At 30.4% G+C, this 17475-nt stretch overlaps 1 protein-coding gene across 1 annotated transcript in view; it reads right to left on the bottom strand.

Annotated features, from left to right (window-relative positions):
- Nucleotides 1-17475, bottom strand: part of LOC145277822 (neo-calmodulin-like) — a 71323-nt gene extending 53848 nt beyond the window's left edge. The window contains exon 1 of the mRNA XM_080129723.1: nucleotides 16818-17475. Within this exon, the coding sequence (XP_079985849.1) occupies nucleotides 16818-16868 (51 nt within the window). The 5' untranslated portion in view covers nucleotides 16869-17475. The remainder of the gene's footprint in view (nucleotides 1-16817) is intronic.

Below are 17475 nucleotides of genomic sequence, written 5' to 3'. Positions count from 1 at the left end.
ACATTAACCCATATTGCATTGTACAACTTTGTACATTTTTGTCATTACTCTGATGGCTTGCATTAGATGGAATCAGTCAGGGATGCATAATCTGGACAGCCTCAAGCAAACTTATAGATGCTCTATATATTATTTAATTGGAATTCATTATTGAATCTGACGAAGGCCAGAGGAATAGTTGGCTGAAACGTCGTGAAATAAAAACTAAGATGAGGATAATAGTCTGCAACAAATAAATTAATTTATAGATGCTCATCAGTCATGGTGGATCGGCATTTAGACTTAATGATCTTCATGCGAGAAAAGGCTGAGTAACATAAGTACACCCAAATAAAATAGTCAATAACGTAGCACATTTACTGATGTTGGCCACCTCTGTGAGTAAGTCCCATAATTCTCCATTAGCTCTGCATCAGCTGAATGTCGGCTTATAGAGTCAGAATCTCATTCGTCACTCCAGAAGAGTTCAGGTGAGACACTGTTGCAATTTCCGACTGAAAAAAAAAAAACGCAGCATCTTCCTGGAAAGCGTAGCACATAAAAGTAACGATTAATCCGAGTAAAATAAAGTTTTGAAAGTGTTTACCGAAATCTGAAAGACAATTTCCAATTTGCTCTATCAAGCTGCGCACATGACTGCCCTTGTGTCTCCAGTTCTGCTGTAAGGTTCTAAAAGTTTGCCAGCGCCAACGTTTTTTTATTCAATGCTATGCGATCTGCCCACAATGCTTTTGCGATCGACCAGTTGATTACGATCAATGTAATGGACACCCATACATTAACGACTGAAGTAATATTAAGGTTAAAGGTTCTTCATTTCTGGCGGATAATTGGTGGATGTGTACATAAGGTTTTGTGGAGGTGTTTATTACGTAATAAAGCATATGAAAAACAAAATGTTTATTACGTAAAAAAGCATAAAAAACAAAAATTGTTTATTACGTAATAAAGCATATAAAAACAAAATGTTTATTACGTAATAAAGCATCTAACAACCAAATCTTTATTACGTAATAAAGCATACAAAAATAAAATGTTTATTACGTAATAAAACATAAAACCAGATGTTTATTACGTAATAAAGCATAAAAATAAAATGTTTATTACGTAATAAAACATAAAACCAGATGTTTATTATGTAATAAAGCATCTAACAACCAAATATTTATTACGCAATAGCGCATACAAAAATACCATGTTTATTACGTAATAAAACATAAAACCAGATGTTTATTACGTAATAAAGCATACAAAAATAAAATGTTTATTACGTAATAAAACATAAAACCAGATTTTATTGCGTAATAAAGCATATAAAACTGTTTATTACGTAATAAAGCATACAAAAACCAAGTGTTTATTGCGTAATAAAGCATACAAAAACCAAATGTTTATTACGTAATAAAGCATAAAAACCAAATGTTTATTGCGTAATAAACCATACAAAAACCAAATGTTTATTGCGTAATAAAGCATATAAAAACCAAATGTTTATTACGTAATAAAGCATTAAAAAAACCAAATGTTTATTACGTAATAAAGCATATAACAACCAAATGTTTATTTCAGTTTACATCAAAACTAGACGGATTTGTAGAGAGTTTAGAAATTCTATTCGAAATAGATTGGATGATAGTCTTAACGATAGATTTAGGGGCATAAAAAAGTGAGAGGTTCGGTTTATGGTATGGGCTACAAGAACCTGCGTTTAAATCCAGTCTAGAAAATTTGAGTTTTTTCTCCTTGAATGGTTATGGCAAAGAAATTATATATACTCCTTGAATGGTTATGGCAAAGAAATTATATATACTCCTTGAATGGTTATGGCAAGAAATTATTCAGTTCATTGATTGTCTTGTATGATCTAGCTTTAGCTCTAATGATAAATTGTGCGTCTGTAAAGATCGCCCTGTAAATCCCCATCTATAAAATTAGATCCCAACTCATGCAGGAGGAATAATCCAACTAGATCCGTAACCTGGGCCGGTCAGAATACCCCATAACTATATCGAAGTTTTCTGTGGTATCTTTCTGGTTAATAGGTTGTTATCGAATGATAGAAGAGATATTCTGGCTAGAGGTGTTAACTTAATTTCTAAATAAGTTATTTTTAGCCAGAATAAGTGCTTTAAATCAGTCAATTACATTGCTGGATGTTTGCCAAACAGAAAATCGGATTTTCTTTACGTTAGGGATAATTCTATCCAGGAGTCTTTACTTATTTTACCCAGATCTGGTTTCAAGAAAAATATTAGTCTCATAGAGTGGGTATTATTGAACTTTTCATTGTGGTCTTTTAGGGAGAATTTCGTTTATCTGGTGCCCAGATTTCTGTATTATTAATGATATTCATGGTGTTTAGTAGCTTCATTATTGATAAGGGCTTTGTGAGAGGCGATTGTATGAGATTTGTTAAATTCTCTGTATATTAAGTTTTTATAAGTTGGATAGTTCAGTTTGTAATAGGTGTTGGTTTTGTCAGCTGAGACAAATAAGTCTGATTTTTAACATTTCTAGTGAAGTTATTTATTTTTCTGATGGTAGTGTTTGGATATTTTTTGTTTTTCCTAAACTTAATTCTTTTGACTAGGTTAATTAGGGCAATTTCAAATCCTTTTATGCTTGAGGAATGAGGTTCATTTTAGAACGAAATGATAGATTGCTAGTCTAGGATTTTTCAGTAGGATGAGTATTTCAGGTTCAGGGCCAGTAAAAAATAGCAAGGATGTGGGCGTCGGCAAGTAACTGTTTTACATTTAAATCATGGTGCTTTCTATATCTCATTAAGTATGAATTTATTTATTGCAAGGAAGAATTTAGAAAAGTAAGCATCTTTGAATGGAGTGGAATGCTTTTAGCTGAAAGGGGAGATATTCCTTACTGAATATATCGAGATAGGTAACGTAAAGTTCAATCTAGGGGGAGTTTATAAATATCAAATATGTTTAAAGAATATAGATAGAATCTTTATATAAAGACTTATTAGCATATATGAAGCTTAACATATGAGGGTGAAGAAGGAATGAAATTTAAGACAAGATAAAAAAATATAAGTATATATGAATTTATTTGTCAGTTCAATAAGGAAAAACATCAAATAGAAAGATTATAAACGCTCCTTATACTTAGGCATTCCGAAGCCTAATGCTTCTATCAGAGAAGGAGAAGGGAGCTAAGTTACAAGTATAGGGAAATGCGACATCTAGCTTAGGATGGAAATGTAATGTAAAATAGCAATAAAATGTAGAAGGAAAAACAATACAAAGAGTAGAGAAATTGAATGGTCGTTTTATTGATTGAGGGGGATGATCGGGTGACTAAAATGGGGTGAGTTCTAATAGAGGATTGTATATGGGAAAATGATACAGATAAAATAAACATGGATAAAAGTCTCAAAGTAGAAATACAATAATGGGAAACATATAATATGACATAGTGGATAGAGGAATGTTAATGAAATATATACGATATGAATGAAAATGAAAACCCATAAAAACCCCAAGTCGTTACATCAGATTATATAACAGGTTCAATAGTAGCATGTGTGCGTATCAGGCAAGAAGTGAAGGAGGTCATAAAATCGGAGATGCTTATACATTTATTATATATTTATATTATCCATTAAAAAATAATGTTTTATACTTCATCTACTTTCCTTCTATGTTTTATTTTCATGTTACATTTCAATCCTAATGTGTCCTAAGCTAAATAGCTCATTTCTCCTCTATATCTTTAACCTAGCTCCCCTCTGATGAGAAGCTTTAAGCTTCGAAATACCTAGGCATAAAGTGCGTTTATAACCTGCTTTATATTTTTCTAGTTGATGTTTTTTTCTAATTGAACTGACAAAAATTCATATGTGCCTATATTTATTTTATCTTGTCTTAAATTTCATATATATATATATATATATATATATATATATATATATATATATATATATGCGTGTGTGTGTGTGTGTGTGTGTGTGTCTGTATGTGTGAGGGTTGTTCCAAAAGTAAGGCCTCTTATTTTTTTAACTCAAAAACTAAAACGTTGAAGAGCTATGAAGAGGGAAATGGTACCATTCAAACGAACGACCTTTTCTGCTCCGGAATTTATTTCTTCTATATAGTCACTACCATCTCCAATGCACGTTTGTCAGCGATAAACGATGCCTAAATCGTAAAAGCTCAGAGCGCACTTTGGTACTCACATCTCTGTTGCGACTCTGAAATCGACAAACCCATCACCTAGCTGTGCTGACATCAACTACATCAGCTATGTAAACGTTCAACAGGTGCTGGTGAATGTTGATCGGTTCAATTTTTCTGCACGTAGGAATTCACTGGTGCATCTTTACTCCTAACGCACGTCCATGACGGTTTGCTTTCTTAGAATCTCACACCGTCTGCAACAGAAACGAAACTTTCAGATCATAAATGGATAAGTTCAGTTATCATAACAATGCAATTTGCAATCTGCTGATCTATTCGGGCCGAATAAAAACAGGACGTATTATTTTGGGAGTGTCCATGTGTGTAAGTGTGTGTGATAGAGTATGTATCTTCCGTCAAATATGACAGAACAAACATGTTTCTCTGTCATTTGCACTCGCTATTTATCTAGATCTATTGCTAAAGATATTCACGACACGATTCTATAATTTTATGTATCATTTAGTATCATATCTGATAATCAAAATAACACCATTGACCTTTTGTTATGGTGGAAGATTTCTTTCTCAATTCATTAGAATTAATTAATAGTAAGTTGTTGTTTGATTTCCTGTTTGCTTTTTCGCTTTTCCTCGTCACTTTAAACGGTTTCGTTTGAGGGCTGAAAAGGTACGTGTTTTATTTACTAAATTTTGCGGGACGGGATAGAAATACACACACACGCACGCATATATATATATGTGTGTGTGTGTGTGTGTGTGTGTGTGTGTGTGTGTGTGTGTGTGTGTGTGTGTGTGTGTGTGTGTGTGTGTGTGTGTGTGTGTGTGTGTGATTGAGCGAGAGAGACAAAGAGGCAACATTTTAGTGTCTCCCAGGTTGCATATAATGTTCTGGCGAATGGACAGCACTTGGCGTATTTCAGGATGTGCAAACCCGACCTACAAGTCAAGTAGACTTTTTTTCCACATTGACGTCATTAGTTCGATCTTTGACACATGCGTGACACATGCAAATTGCTCGTAACAGGCATTTACAGACAGAGGGGCAGTTTAATATACTTTGTTATAAGTACATTACACCTATCTCTCTGCGGTGGGCGAGAAACTACGTGAAAAGCCCAAAACAGTCTAAGTTGAGAACGTGAGTATAAGTGGCAGTGGCACATCTTGAGCTTTGTCTTGTGCGGGAATCGGTGTGAACGAGAGCAGTATTTCCTGTTTCGTTGTTCCGACACAGAACTCTCTGTCGTTGTATCATTGTCAGTGATTAAAATAAAGGTTGAAATTACATCAGTTTAACTAAGAATAATTGTTATTTTAATTTATATACAGATACATTATCCACGAAAATAAGATAGAGAACGAACGCATGTCCTTATCTACCGAGAATCGTGACTTAATAGCCGCCTCTTCTATCAATCAACTGTCCTTAATGCGTCTTTCTGCCTCGTTTTCTGCTGTGTTTATTGAAGTACTATCGACCCATCGTACGTGATAACTACTAATTCGAAAATAAGCTTTTCTTAATGTTATATATGTTTATTTTCTTCGAAAACAAGCTTGATTTAATGTTATATATGTTTATTTTCTTTCTAGAAAAACGTTGAAATTTTTATGTAAAAAAAATAACAAAACAAAAAACACTAAATGCTGAAATCATACCTTTATTCATACTTTTGATGTCAGAAGAATGTCAATATTTGAGGATACGTGAGTTGAACGGATGGTTATCCGAGTTAGAGCTAAATAGCATTGAATCGATAGTTGATTCTGACTAGTCATTTTTTAGTTATTATCCACAGAAGACTGTTTTGTTGTTTCACAGCGCTTCAGTTTTAGGTGGCTAAACAAGCATGATTGAAATTCGACTGTTTTCCAGCTCTGAACTTATTATATGTGTACGTATATGTGTGTACGCGTGATACACAAACAATACTGGGTATCCATTCTAGTTAGCTATTAAATCCTTATCAGCCTTAAATGGTGACGCTTTTAATTAACTGCCGAATGTTTTACTGATTGGCTAGTGAAATAAGGAGGAAAGTTTAACTAAAAATAAAACACAAAGAAACATTATAAAGTTTTATATTTTCGTTTTATTATTAACAAAATGTTTGTGATGTTGATGTTCTCAATACTTGTGGATACACAATATTTGGAGACTTGTTAATGGTTATTGCAAATGCCAGCGAATTGTGAAGTGCAATATCTTAAATAAAAATGGTATATCTGTTGAAGTCAATATGCAAAAAAAAAATTCTTATTTGCGTACATATTTTTGGAGGAAAAATGTTGCTTTCAAATGTAATTAATAAGAATGTTCGTAAACAGTTTGGTTCCTTTTCGTTATTGTAACAAAATTCGGAAATCGAAATAATGATGTTCAAGTGTAACCAATAGTATCTAATAAATTGCCATGTCGCAGTGATGTAAATAGCAAAAACTCATGAAAAAATCTATGTATAACGGTGTATAAATTAATTAACAAAGAAAATAGTTTTCAAAAAAATTAGAAATGTTAGCTTTTTTCCTTGTGTTTACGGCACATGTCACGTGACCCAAACAAACAGTCGAAATCATTTTTTCGTTGAATCTTGGAAGGTGTAACTAATTGTGACACAACAATTATATAGATAACATTTTAGGTTGTTGAAATCGACAAAAAATGTAAGTAGTTATCATTGTGATTCTAATTAAAAATCAACTTTTCGGCTGTCGGATTTCGGAGCAATAAGGAAGAAGTACCTTTTTCCCGGTCTACCTGTACAATGAATAGACCCCATATATTTTTTTGGTACTCTTACAGAATTTGTCCCAGATCATTGTGATTTTCCGTCAATTATGGTTCGGGTTCGATCAGCAGTCAACTGATCTAGCCGAGCAAAATATCAGATGCAGACGAATTTCAAAACAAAGTAACCGGAAAAAGAGAAATACAATAAATATTTTAAAAAATCTTATGTAAATTTACTGAATATATATGCATATTTATTTTTCTCAAAAAAACTTTTGTAGTGTTTATTTGTTTATTTTTCCTTGCAACTTTTTATCAACGAAAGGTGTTTTTGTTATTATTTGAGACGTATGCTCAACTGAACACACGGACAAAAACACATGCATGCACGAACTATAATAAGATCCATTAACGTAGGGAAATGCGCACAGTGAGAGAGAAGGTGGAAGAGTAACCTCTTTACATAGTGTGGATCGCGTAGAATAATACTGGACAGCAGTGGAGTGATTTGTATCGTACGCACACACACACACACACACACACACACATATATATATATATATATATATATATATATATATATATACACATACACACACATACGACTATAATGACCTAAGGATTAAATTAACTTGGCGGCGGGCAAAATAATATGCCATATTTTAATTTTAGTAGCCGTTCGTTTATAAAGTGAAGAATTAGATTACGGAATATGAGAATTTTCAGAGCTCAGCTAATCAGAATGGACGGACTTTGGCGAGAGAGTCTTTAATCGGAAATTGGAAAGATTATGTTAGGTCTATGTATTCTTGAACCAGTTACGGTCGGTGTAATCACAAAATCTGTGGAACATGTAGAATTCATTCGCTGACAACTGGTCAAAGTGGTATAGCTAAAAAAAGAAACTATAATAAGAACTCCTTCCTCTATAGATGTTGCGATTGTGATGGTGTTGCTCGTAGGATGGAATGTAGTATTTTGATATCACGACTAAATGTATCTAAAATGGCGTTCAAAGGCTACCTAAGATAATGGCTATTAGCCTAGATGTCTTGAATTTGTATGTGGTATCTGTTGTGGCAAACCTACGCTACTTTGGTCTGCAGTTATTTTATTATATATAGAGAAAGCGATTTCATTTCTCAATATTTATGGCCAGTTTGATTGGTAAATTTAAAGATTTTTGATCCAACGTAATATTATTACGTAACTAATATTTCCAATTCACAGAATAATTAAAATGTTTCAAAAATGGTTAATGAGTTCATTCATAATACACTAGTAAATAAAGAAAGAACGAGACGAATATATATTTATATACTAGCAGGGAGACCCGATGTTGCCGGGGGATTGAATGAGGATCAACTAATATTCCACACTTTCAATACTTTTATTGTTATAGAAATCAGTAAAATCGACCATTTTTACTTAAAATCAGTTGATTGCCTGCTCTAGCCAAGGACTCACCACGGTGTACCGCGAAGAAGCTTCACATGTTTCACCGTGTGACTTAGTCCACAGTACATTGTAGTCTATATTGCCCTGTAGAAAACATACTGTAGATTTTATAACATTAAATAGTTTAAATTAAAGTTTAATATACAAAGACGTTTATATAATTTATTACAATTAATAAGTAAACTCATATTAAAAGAACATGATTTAATTTTAGACACAGGTTAACTCTCTCACACCATAGAAACGCCTCCTATAATAATATATAATATTAAAATGATATAATCAGTCAATAAATTACATAACAAAAATACATTTCAGATTCGCATCCATACTTGAATTAACGGACATATTTGTTCCAAAAAGAATATGAATTGCATCATCGGCTATATGACGTTATTAAAAAAATCTTACTCTCTTTCACACCGCTATGCCCCACCCCCGACTTTTTTGGAATTTCCAACGACTTTTTCCGTCTTCTGAAATGGAAGTGTCATACATTTCATTATATCAAAAGTATATTTTCAAATATGTGTACTGGTGTTTTGTTTTCTTAATTTCATTCATCAATTCAATAAAGACGAAACGTTTATGAACACATAACTTGGTTTGTTCTATTTTTATTTTTCTCTCGCCATCTCTCTCTCTCTCTCTCTCTCTCTCTCTCTCTCTCTCTTTATATATATATATACATATATATATATATATATATATATATATATATAGAGAGAGAGAGAGAGAGAGAGAGAGAGAGAGAGAGAAAGAGAGAGAGATGAAAAAGGATCAAGCTAAAATGACACTTTCATCATCGTTTCGTTTTTATTTCAAGACTTTCTCGGGATAATTGATTTGATTTTTTCTTAAAATTATCACCTCGAAAAAGTTTTAAAATAAAGACGAAATGTTGATGAATATATAAATTTGTTTTGTTCCTTTTTTATTTCTACATCACGTTGGATCATTATTTCCATAATTTTCATCATCATACATGCACATACATATACATGTCATGTTTACAGCCGCTGCTTTAAGGCCGATAGCTTTATTCCTAATTCGAACAATGTAATCCAAACTGGAAAGTTTACCAACTTTTTTCGTGTGCGTATAACAAAAGCGGAACTTTTGGGGATCGTGATTGAAACCGAAAAATATTAGCCCAATTTCAGATTTCAAAAACAATTCTTTTAATGCTTTTTAAAACTTAATTTTCAATCAATGATAAATATTTGTTGTTTTTAAGAAAAAGTAAAATGATCATATTAACATCAATATGTAAATGTATTTTACTTGCTTACAAAAACAAAGTAAAAATAAAACTTTGTATGAACTTGTTACATAACCCTTTAAAATAATGCAGTTGTTTGGAAAGTTCCGAAAATGTTAAAAAAAACAAATTTTTTTTCAAAACATGCTGTCAAACTTAAATGCCTACTAGACACTATCCTCGAGTATCAAAGATCTTTCTGTACACAAGTCTGTCAGGACAACCTGGCGTGAGGATAATTTTCCCTAGAAGTAAACCCTGACTAAATATTCAAAATTACATAGCAATCGTAGCCCAAAGAAGATCTCATCTGTATGGCTAGTCAACACTGGCTTTTACAAAGAATGGTGCACCTTCTTCAAGTGATGTTAATTTGAAGTAACAGTACGAAGATTGATACTTCATCAGCATGAGAAGTTATTGTTCTGAAATATAGTCAAACCAAGAAAGCACGAGAAATATATATTATAACATATTTAAATGCTCAATTGGGAGAGGAAAATTATGTTCCTGACTTCTTTACTAATTCAGTGTTTGAGAAGTAAAAAGGGAACTTTATTGGAATATTCGAATATCTATGTATTTTATATGGAGATTAATTGTTAGCCACTGGAAGGAGGCCCCTTGAATTTGACTGAAGTAAAATGAACGACGTCAAACATCATTGATAATTAAATTAAAATGATAGAAGTTTTGTTTTATTTTATTTTATTTTTCATTTATTTTATACAGTTACTATTTTGGGGTAGATTTTTCACCGGTGGACTTTTATCCATTCCTTATATCAAACAAATCTTACAAGAGATGACGAAAATGTGTGAAGAAAACTTCAGACTTTTTTCCAAGGTTTCGTCTTCAGATTAATTAAATACAAACATTCGTGAATTGAAAGATTTTCACACCTCTTTGATGGATTTTCCATGTTTGATTGTAAAACAAAATTTCTAAATATATAAAAGTGTGGGGGGGGGGAATAGAAGGTAGTAAAATCAAAAACTAGCAATAAAAATGATTATTGCTTCTTACTATTATTAGAACCAGTTGGCAGTTTAGTAGTTACATTTCTCTGTAAAGTGGTTTTCCCTTGATTTGTGAATGGATTGACAAAACAAGTTAAAGATAGTATACTATTTCGGTGCTTGTTCAGATAAAGTCGACAGATCGATTTTTTAAAATGTCGTTTTAAGCAAAAACAATATTAGGTACTTAATTGTCATGTTGAAAATAGTAATATATCCAAAAATTCCAAAATTCATCAAGTAGAAAGTTATTTATAGTTAAAAGTAATTTTACGGAAAATTGTGTAAAAATGCATTTTTTCTTGGATGTTATCAAGTAGACAGTGAAGAGTTTATAATCAGGGGGACATAACTCGGAACGCAAAATTTAGATTACATCGTAATTGTTTCCGATATATGTAGCAATAAAAAAAAGTGATTTATCGACTTTATCTTAACACGTACCAAAATTTTCAACATTAAAACGATTTTAAGACATTCAAAATGTGTTTCATGAAGAAAAACACTTTCTTTTAATTAACCTATGTATCACATCCAAATTTAACAAAAAAAATGGTCTTCCATTTCCGAAAAAATTCTAGCGTTTTAAAACACTTAACCATAAATTATTATTTTTGCTCTGTGCATAAATTTTGCAAGCTTACTTTTTTTAAGCGATTACGCATGATTGTACGACCTTTTCAGTCGAGCTTAGCGTTAGTGGTAAAAAATTTAGTGAACAGACCTAAAAATTTAGAATAGGCACGGGAATAATGATCATATTATGTTATATTTATATACGGAATTCATCCCCCCGACTCTAAATTATAAAATAATTGTTTCTTTGTTTTCGTCAAAATTTTCAAAGTAATCACTTAAAAAAGTAGAATCTCATTTTGTGCGATGATTTAGCTCTACGCATTTGCTATTATTACTCACTAGAAGTAGTCATACAGACCATCATCAAAGTAGTCGGCGATTATGAAGGGAACGATTATTTGCATCTTGTTTATAGTTTTACAGTAAAACACATCAATCTACTACATATATTATATGTGTTAAATAAACAGTAGCAATAATTAACTAAACCTTTACAATAAGGCTTAAACATGAACTTTCTTTGATGAAGGGACGGTACAAAATAGTTAACAAAATTTTTGCCTCGCATTGCTCATATTAACAATGGTTTTCTAAATAATAACATTCTCATTCTTAACATTGGGAGGAGGCTTGGTTAACTATTCTGTTCGTTCACCGTCTTCTTATATTGAATAAAAATTGTCGATTATTTTCATGGAAAAGAAATAATAGCATTCCGAATTTGTTTTAAAAGAGGAGAAATATATCTTGCCTCACTATGTTCAATCAATTACAAGGAAAACATTTGAGAAATGTATTTAGAAACAAAATATAGAATTATCCGGGTAATATACGCCCCTCTCCTAAATATATATTTTACGTTTGTGAAAAAAATATGCGAACATTACACAGAGAGTTATTACAGTAATTTACAATAATTATAAAATAAAAAGCAACAAATACATAATTAAATATTTAAAAATTTGAAAACAATCGGTAATTATATCGCAATCTGGAATTTAAAACATAATCGGTAATTATAACAAAATCGGGAATTTAAAACATAATCGGTAATTACAACGAAATCGGGAATTTAAAACATAATCGGTAATTATAACGAAATCGGGAATTTAAAACATAATCGGTAATTATATCGCAATCTGGAATTTAAAACATAATCGGTAATTATAACAAAATCGGGAATTTAAAACATAATCGGTAATTACAACGAAATCGGGAATTTAAAACATAATCGGTAATTATAACGAAATCGGGAATTTAAAACATAATCGGTAATTATAACGAAATCGGGAATTTAAAACATAATCGGTAATTATAACGAAATCGGGAATTTAAAACATAATCGGTAATTATAACGAAATCGGGAATTTTAAACATAATCGGTAATTATAACGAAATCGGGAATTTAAAACATAATCGGTAATTATAACGAAATCGGGAATTTAAAACATAATCGGTAATTATAACGAAATCGGGAATTTAAAACATAATCGGTAATTATAACGAAATCGGGAATTTAAAACATAATCGGTAATTATAACGAAATCGGGAATTTAAAACATAATCGGTAATTATAACGAAATCGGGAATTTAAAACATAATCGGTAATCATAACGAAATCGGGAATTTAAAACATAATCGGTAATTATAACGAAATCGGGAATTTAAAACATAATCGGTAATTATAACGAAATCGGGAATTTAAAACATAATCGGTAATTATAATGAAATCGGGAATTTAAAACATAATCGGTAATTATAACGAAATCGGGAATTTAAAACATAATCGGTAATTATAACGAAATCGAGATTTAAAACATAATCGGTAATTATAACGAAATCGGGAATTTAAAACATAATCGGAAATTATAACGAAATCGGGAATTTAAAACATAATCGGTAATTATAACGAAATCGGGAATTTAAAACATAATCGGTAATTATAACGAAATCTGGAATTTAAAACATAATCGGTTATTATAACGAAATCGGGAATTTAGAACATAATCGGTAATTATAACGAAATCGGGAATTTAAAACATAATCGGTAATTATAATGAAATCGGGAATTTAAAACATAATCGGTAATTATAACGAAATCGGGATTTTAAAACATAATCGGTAATTACAACGAAATCGGGAATTTAAAACATAATCGGTAATTATAACGAAATCGGGAATTTAAAACATAATCGGTAATTATAACGAAATCGGGAATTTAAAACATAATCGGTAATTATAACGAAATCGGGAATTTAAAACATAATCGGTAATTATAACGAAATCGGGAATTTAAAACATAATCGGTAATTATAACGAAATCGGGAATTTAAAACATAATCGGTAATTATAACGAAATCGGGAATTTAAAACATAATCGGTAATTACAACGAAATCGGGAATTTAAAACATAATCGGTAATTATAACGAAATCGGGAATTTTAAACATAATCGGTAATTATAACGAAATCGGGAATTTAAAACATAATCGGTAATTATAACGAAATCGGGAATTTAAAACATAATCGGTAATCATAACGAAATCGGGAATTTAAAACATAATCGGTAATTATAACGAAATCGGGAATTTAAAACATAATCGGTAATTATAACGAAATCGGGAATTTAAAACATAATCGGTAATTATAATGAAATCGGGAATTTAAAACATAATCGGTAATTATAACGAAATCTTGAATTTAAAACATAATCGGTAATTACAACGAAATCGGGAATTTAAAACATAATCGGTAATTATAACGAAATCGGGAATTTAAAACATAATCGGTAATTATAACGAAATCGGGAATTTAAAACATAATCGGTAATTATAACGAAATCGGGAATTTAAAACATAATCGGTAATTATAACGAAATCGGGAATTTAAAACATAATCGGTAATTATAACGAAATCGGGAATTTAAAACATAATCGGTAATTATAACGAAATCGGGAATTTAAAACATAATCGGTAATTATAACGAAATCGGGAATTTAAAACATAATCGGTAATCATAACGAAATCGGGAATTTAAAACATAATCGGTAATTATAACGAAATCGGGAATTTAAAACATAATCGGTAATTATAACGAAATCGGGAATTTAAAACATAATCGGTAATTATAATGAAATCGGGAATTTAAAACATAATCGGTAATTATAACGAAATCGGGAATTTAAAACATAATCGGTAATAATAACGAAATCGAGATTTAAAACATAATCGGTAATTATAACGAAATCGGGAATTTAAAACATAATCGGTAATTATAACGAAATCGGGAATTTAAAACATAATCGGTAATTATAACGAAATCGGGAATTTAAAACATAATCGGTAATTATAACGAAATCTGGAATTTAAAACATAATCGGTTATTATAACGAAATCGGGAATTTAGAACATAATCGGTAATTATAACGAAATCGGGAATTTAAAACATAATCGGTAATTATAATGAAATCGGGAATTTAAAACATAATCGGTAATTATAACGAAATCGGGAATTTAAAACATAATCGGTAATTACAACGAAATCGGGAATTTAAAACATAATCGGTAATTATAACGAAATCGAGAATTTAAAACATAATCGGTAATTATAACGAAATCGGGAATTTAAAACATAATCGGTAATTATAACGAAATCGGGAATTTAAAACATAATCGGTAATCATAACGAAATCTGGAATTTAAAACATAATCGGTAATTATAACGAAATCGGGAATTTAAAACATAATCGGTAATTATAACGAAATCGGGAATTTAAAACATAATCGGTAATTATAACGAAATCGGGAATTTAAAACATAATCGGTAATTATAACGAAATCGGGAATTTTAAACATAATCGGTAATTATAACGAAATCGGGAATTTAAAACATAATCGGTAATCATAACGAAATCGGGAATTTAAAACATAATCGGTAATTATAACGAAATCGGGAATTTAAAACATAATCGGTAATTACAACGAAATCGGGAATTTAAAACATAATCGGTAATTATAACGAAATCGGGAATTTAAAACATAATCGGTAATTATAACGAAATCGGGAATTTAAAACATAATCGGTAATTATAACGAAATCGGGAATTTAAAACATAATCGGTAATTATAACGAAATCGGGAATTTAAAACATAATCGGTAATTATAACGAAATCTGGAATTTAAAACATAATCGGTAATTATAACGAAATCTGGAATTTAAAACATAATCGGTAATTATAACGGAATCGGGAACAATTTTAGAATTGTTCCATCACTATATATATATATATATATATATATATATATATATATTAGTGATAGGACGATTCCAATATTTTCCCCCGATTCCGATACAATTACCGATTCAGATTCAGATTCTTTATAAACTCTAAATATTTACCTATGAAGTAGTTATTTTTTTTCACAATTATCGTAAAAACATATGTTAAATGTGTAGATATTTTCTCATGCGTAAAAAATACACTTGTAAGTGATGATCTATAGATTTTAGTTTTACTATTAGTTAAAAATCAATAAATATTTATTACTTTATCATTATTATCAGCAGTGGAAGATTTTGCTTTGAGCAGAAATAAATTTAAGAAAAAAAATATAAGAATCGTTTATTGGCATCGGAAAGTAGGTATTGAATTTTTCGACACCGATACCGATATACCTGAAAGTTCTGATTTTTTCGATTCCCGATTCCGATTAATCGTCCCAACATTATATATATATATATTACAACACCGTCCCAACATTAATATATATATATATATATATATATATATATATATATATATATATATATATATATATACATATATATATATATATATATATCACAAAAAATATACATCGCATTAAATACATATAGTACAATATGATATATATATATATCATATTGTACTATATATATTTAATGCGATATATATTTTTGTGATATGTATTTAATGCGATATATATTTTTGTGATATGTATTTCATTTGAATATATTTTGTTTTATATATATTTCATTTGAATATATTTTGTTTTATATATATTTCATATAAGATATATTTTGTGTTATATTTTATATGATACGTATTTTTTTAGATATATTTTCTGCATTATGTGTACTTTATGTAAGATATATTTTTTACCCTATATATTTTATACGATATAAATTTCATGTGATATTCATTTTGTGATATTTTGTATGATATATTTAGGAATGCCATTTTCAATAAAAAAATTTTGATAGATTTTTAAAGTTTTAAAATTGAAAAATACTGAACTCGTAAAATTGAATTAATTTCCTTACTGCTTTTTTTTAATAAAAAAATAATATTTCTATTACTTTTTATACAACTTTAACAGTTTATTTTGGCAGTATAATCCATAAAGAAAATAAACAACCCACTTTTAAAAGAGAAATTACGAGTTTTTTATATTTTATTCGCAGTTTAGTGTTAGGGGTGTCAAAAATTCCTACAAAAATTCTGATACACCTAATGATGCTTCAGTTTACTTCACTTGATTTTATATTTTGGAAATGATAGAAAAAACTACGGGTTGCCAAATGAGATAGAATTAAAAATGCGGAATTTGAAAAAGAAAGTCGTTACTCACCAAGGGTTTCGTGTTTGTACCTCTGTTGGTAGATTTCATGCTTGAAGTCATTAATTTCTGAAAAATTCTTAATCTATAGATAAGTTGATCAGCTTTACCTCAATCGGCTTTGAATTTTCTTTCTCTTTGGTTTGTTGACAATTGTAGTTCGTATACAGGTTTTGTTTTCTTTTTAGAAACAAGCGATGATGAAATCCTCAATGCACTGCTTTGATAATAATTGGGGAAATAGTCTAAAAGAGCACACAAAAATCTTTTCTTTCTTTTAATCTAATGAATCGCTTTAATCAGTCGTAATGAAAACGAGCAGAGTTGTTGCCGCAACCGATGAAAGTTTTATAATAACAAAATGTCGAAGTCGTTTATTTGGAGTTGTGGAGACTAAAGAAGCCCACACTTTCTGTTTCAGCTTTTATAAGAATGAGGACCGGAAACGCGATTTGTGACGGAGGCAGATCACACGTCAATAATTCAGATGTCGCAGAGCGGAAGGCGAAATATTGGGATAGGTGGGTGGGATATTTACGTAGACTGTTCCCCACTTAAGGGGAGAAGAGAAAGGTTGGGCAAGGAAAAGAAAATAAGTCTTACTCCCTTCTTACTCCCTTTTTAGTCAGTTACTATCAACCTCGCCTCCCTCTCTCTCCTGTGCCAAGCT

Source organism: Euprymna scolopes, chromosome 6 (genome assembly GCF_053919585.1).
Source record: "Euprymna scolopes isolate OS-2025 chromosome 6, ASM5391958v1, whole genome shotgun sequence".
In the NCBI taxonomy this organism is placed as follows: Eukaryota; Metazoa; Mollusca; class Cephalopoda; order Sepiida; family Sepiolidae; genus Euprymna; species Euprymna scolopes.
Note: the sequence above shows the minus strand (reverse complement) of the source record. Positions and strands in the feature narration are given on the sequence as shown.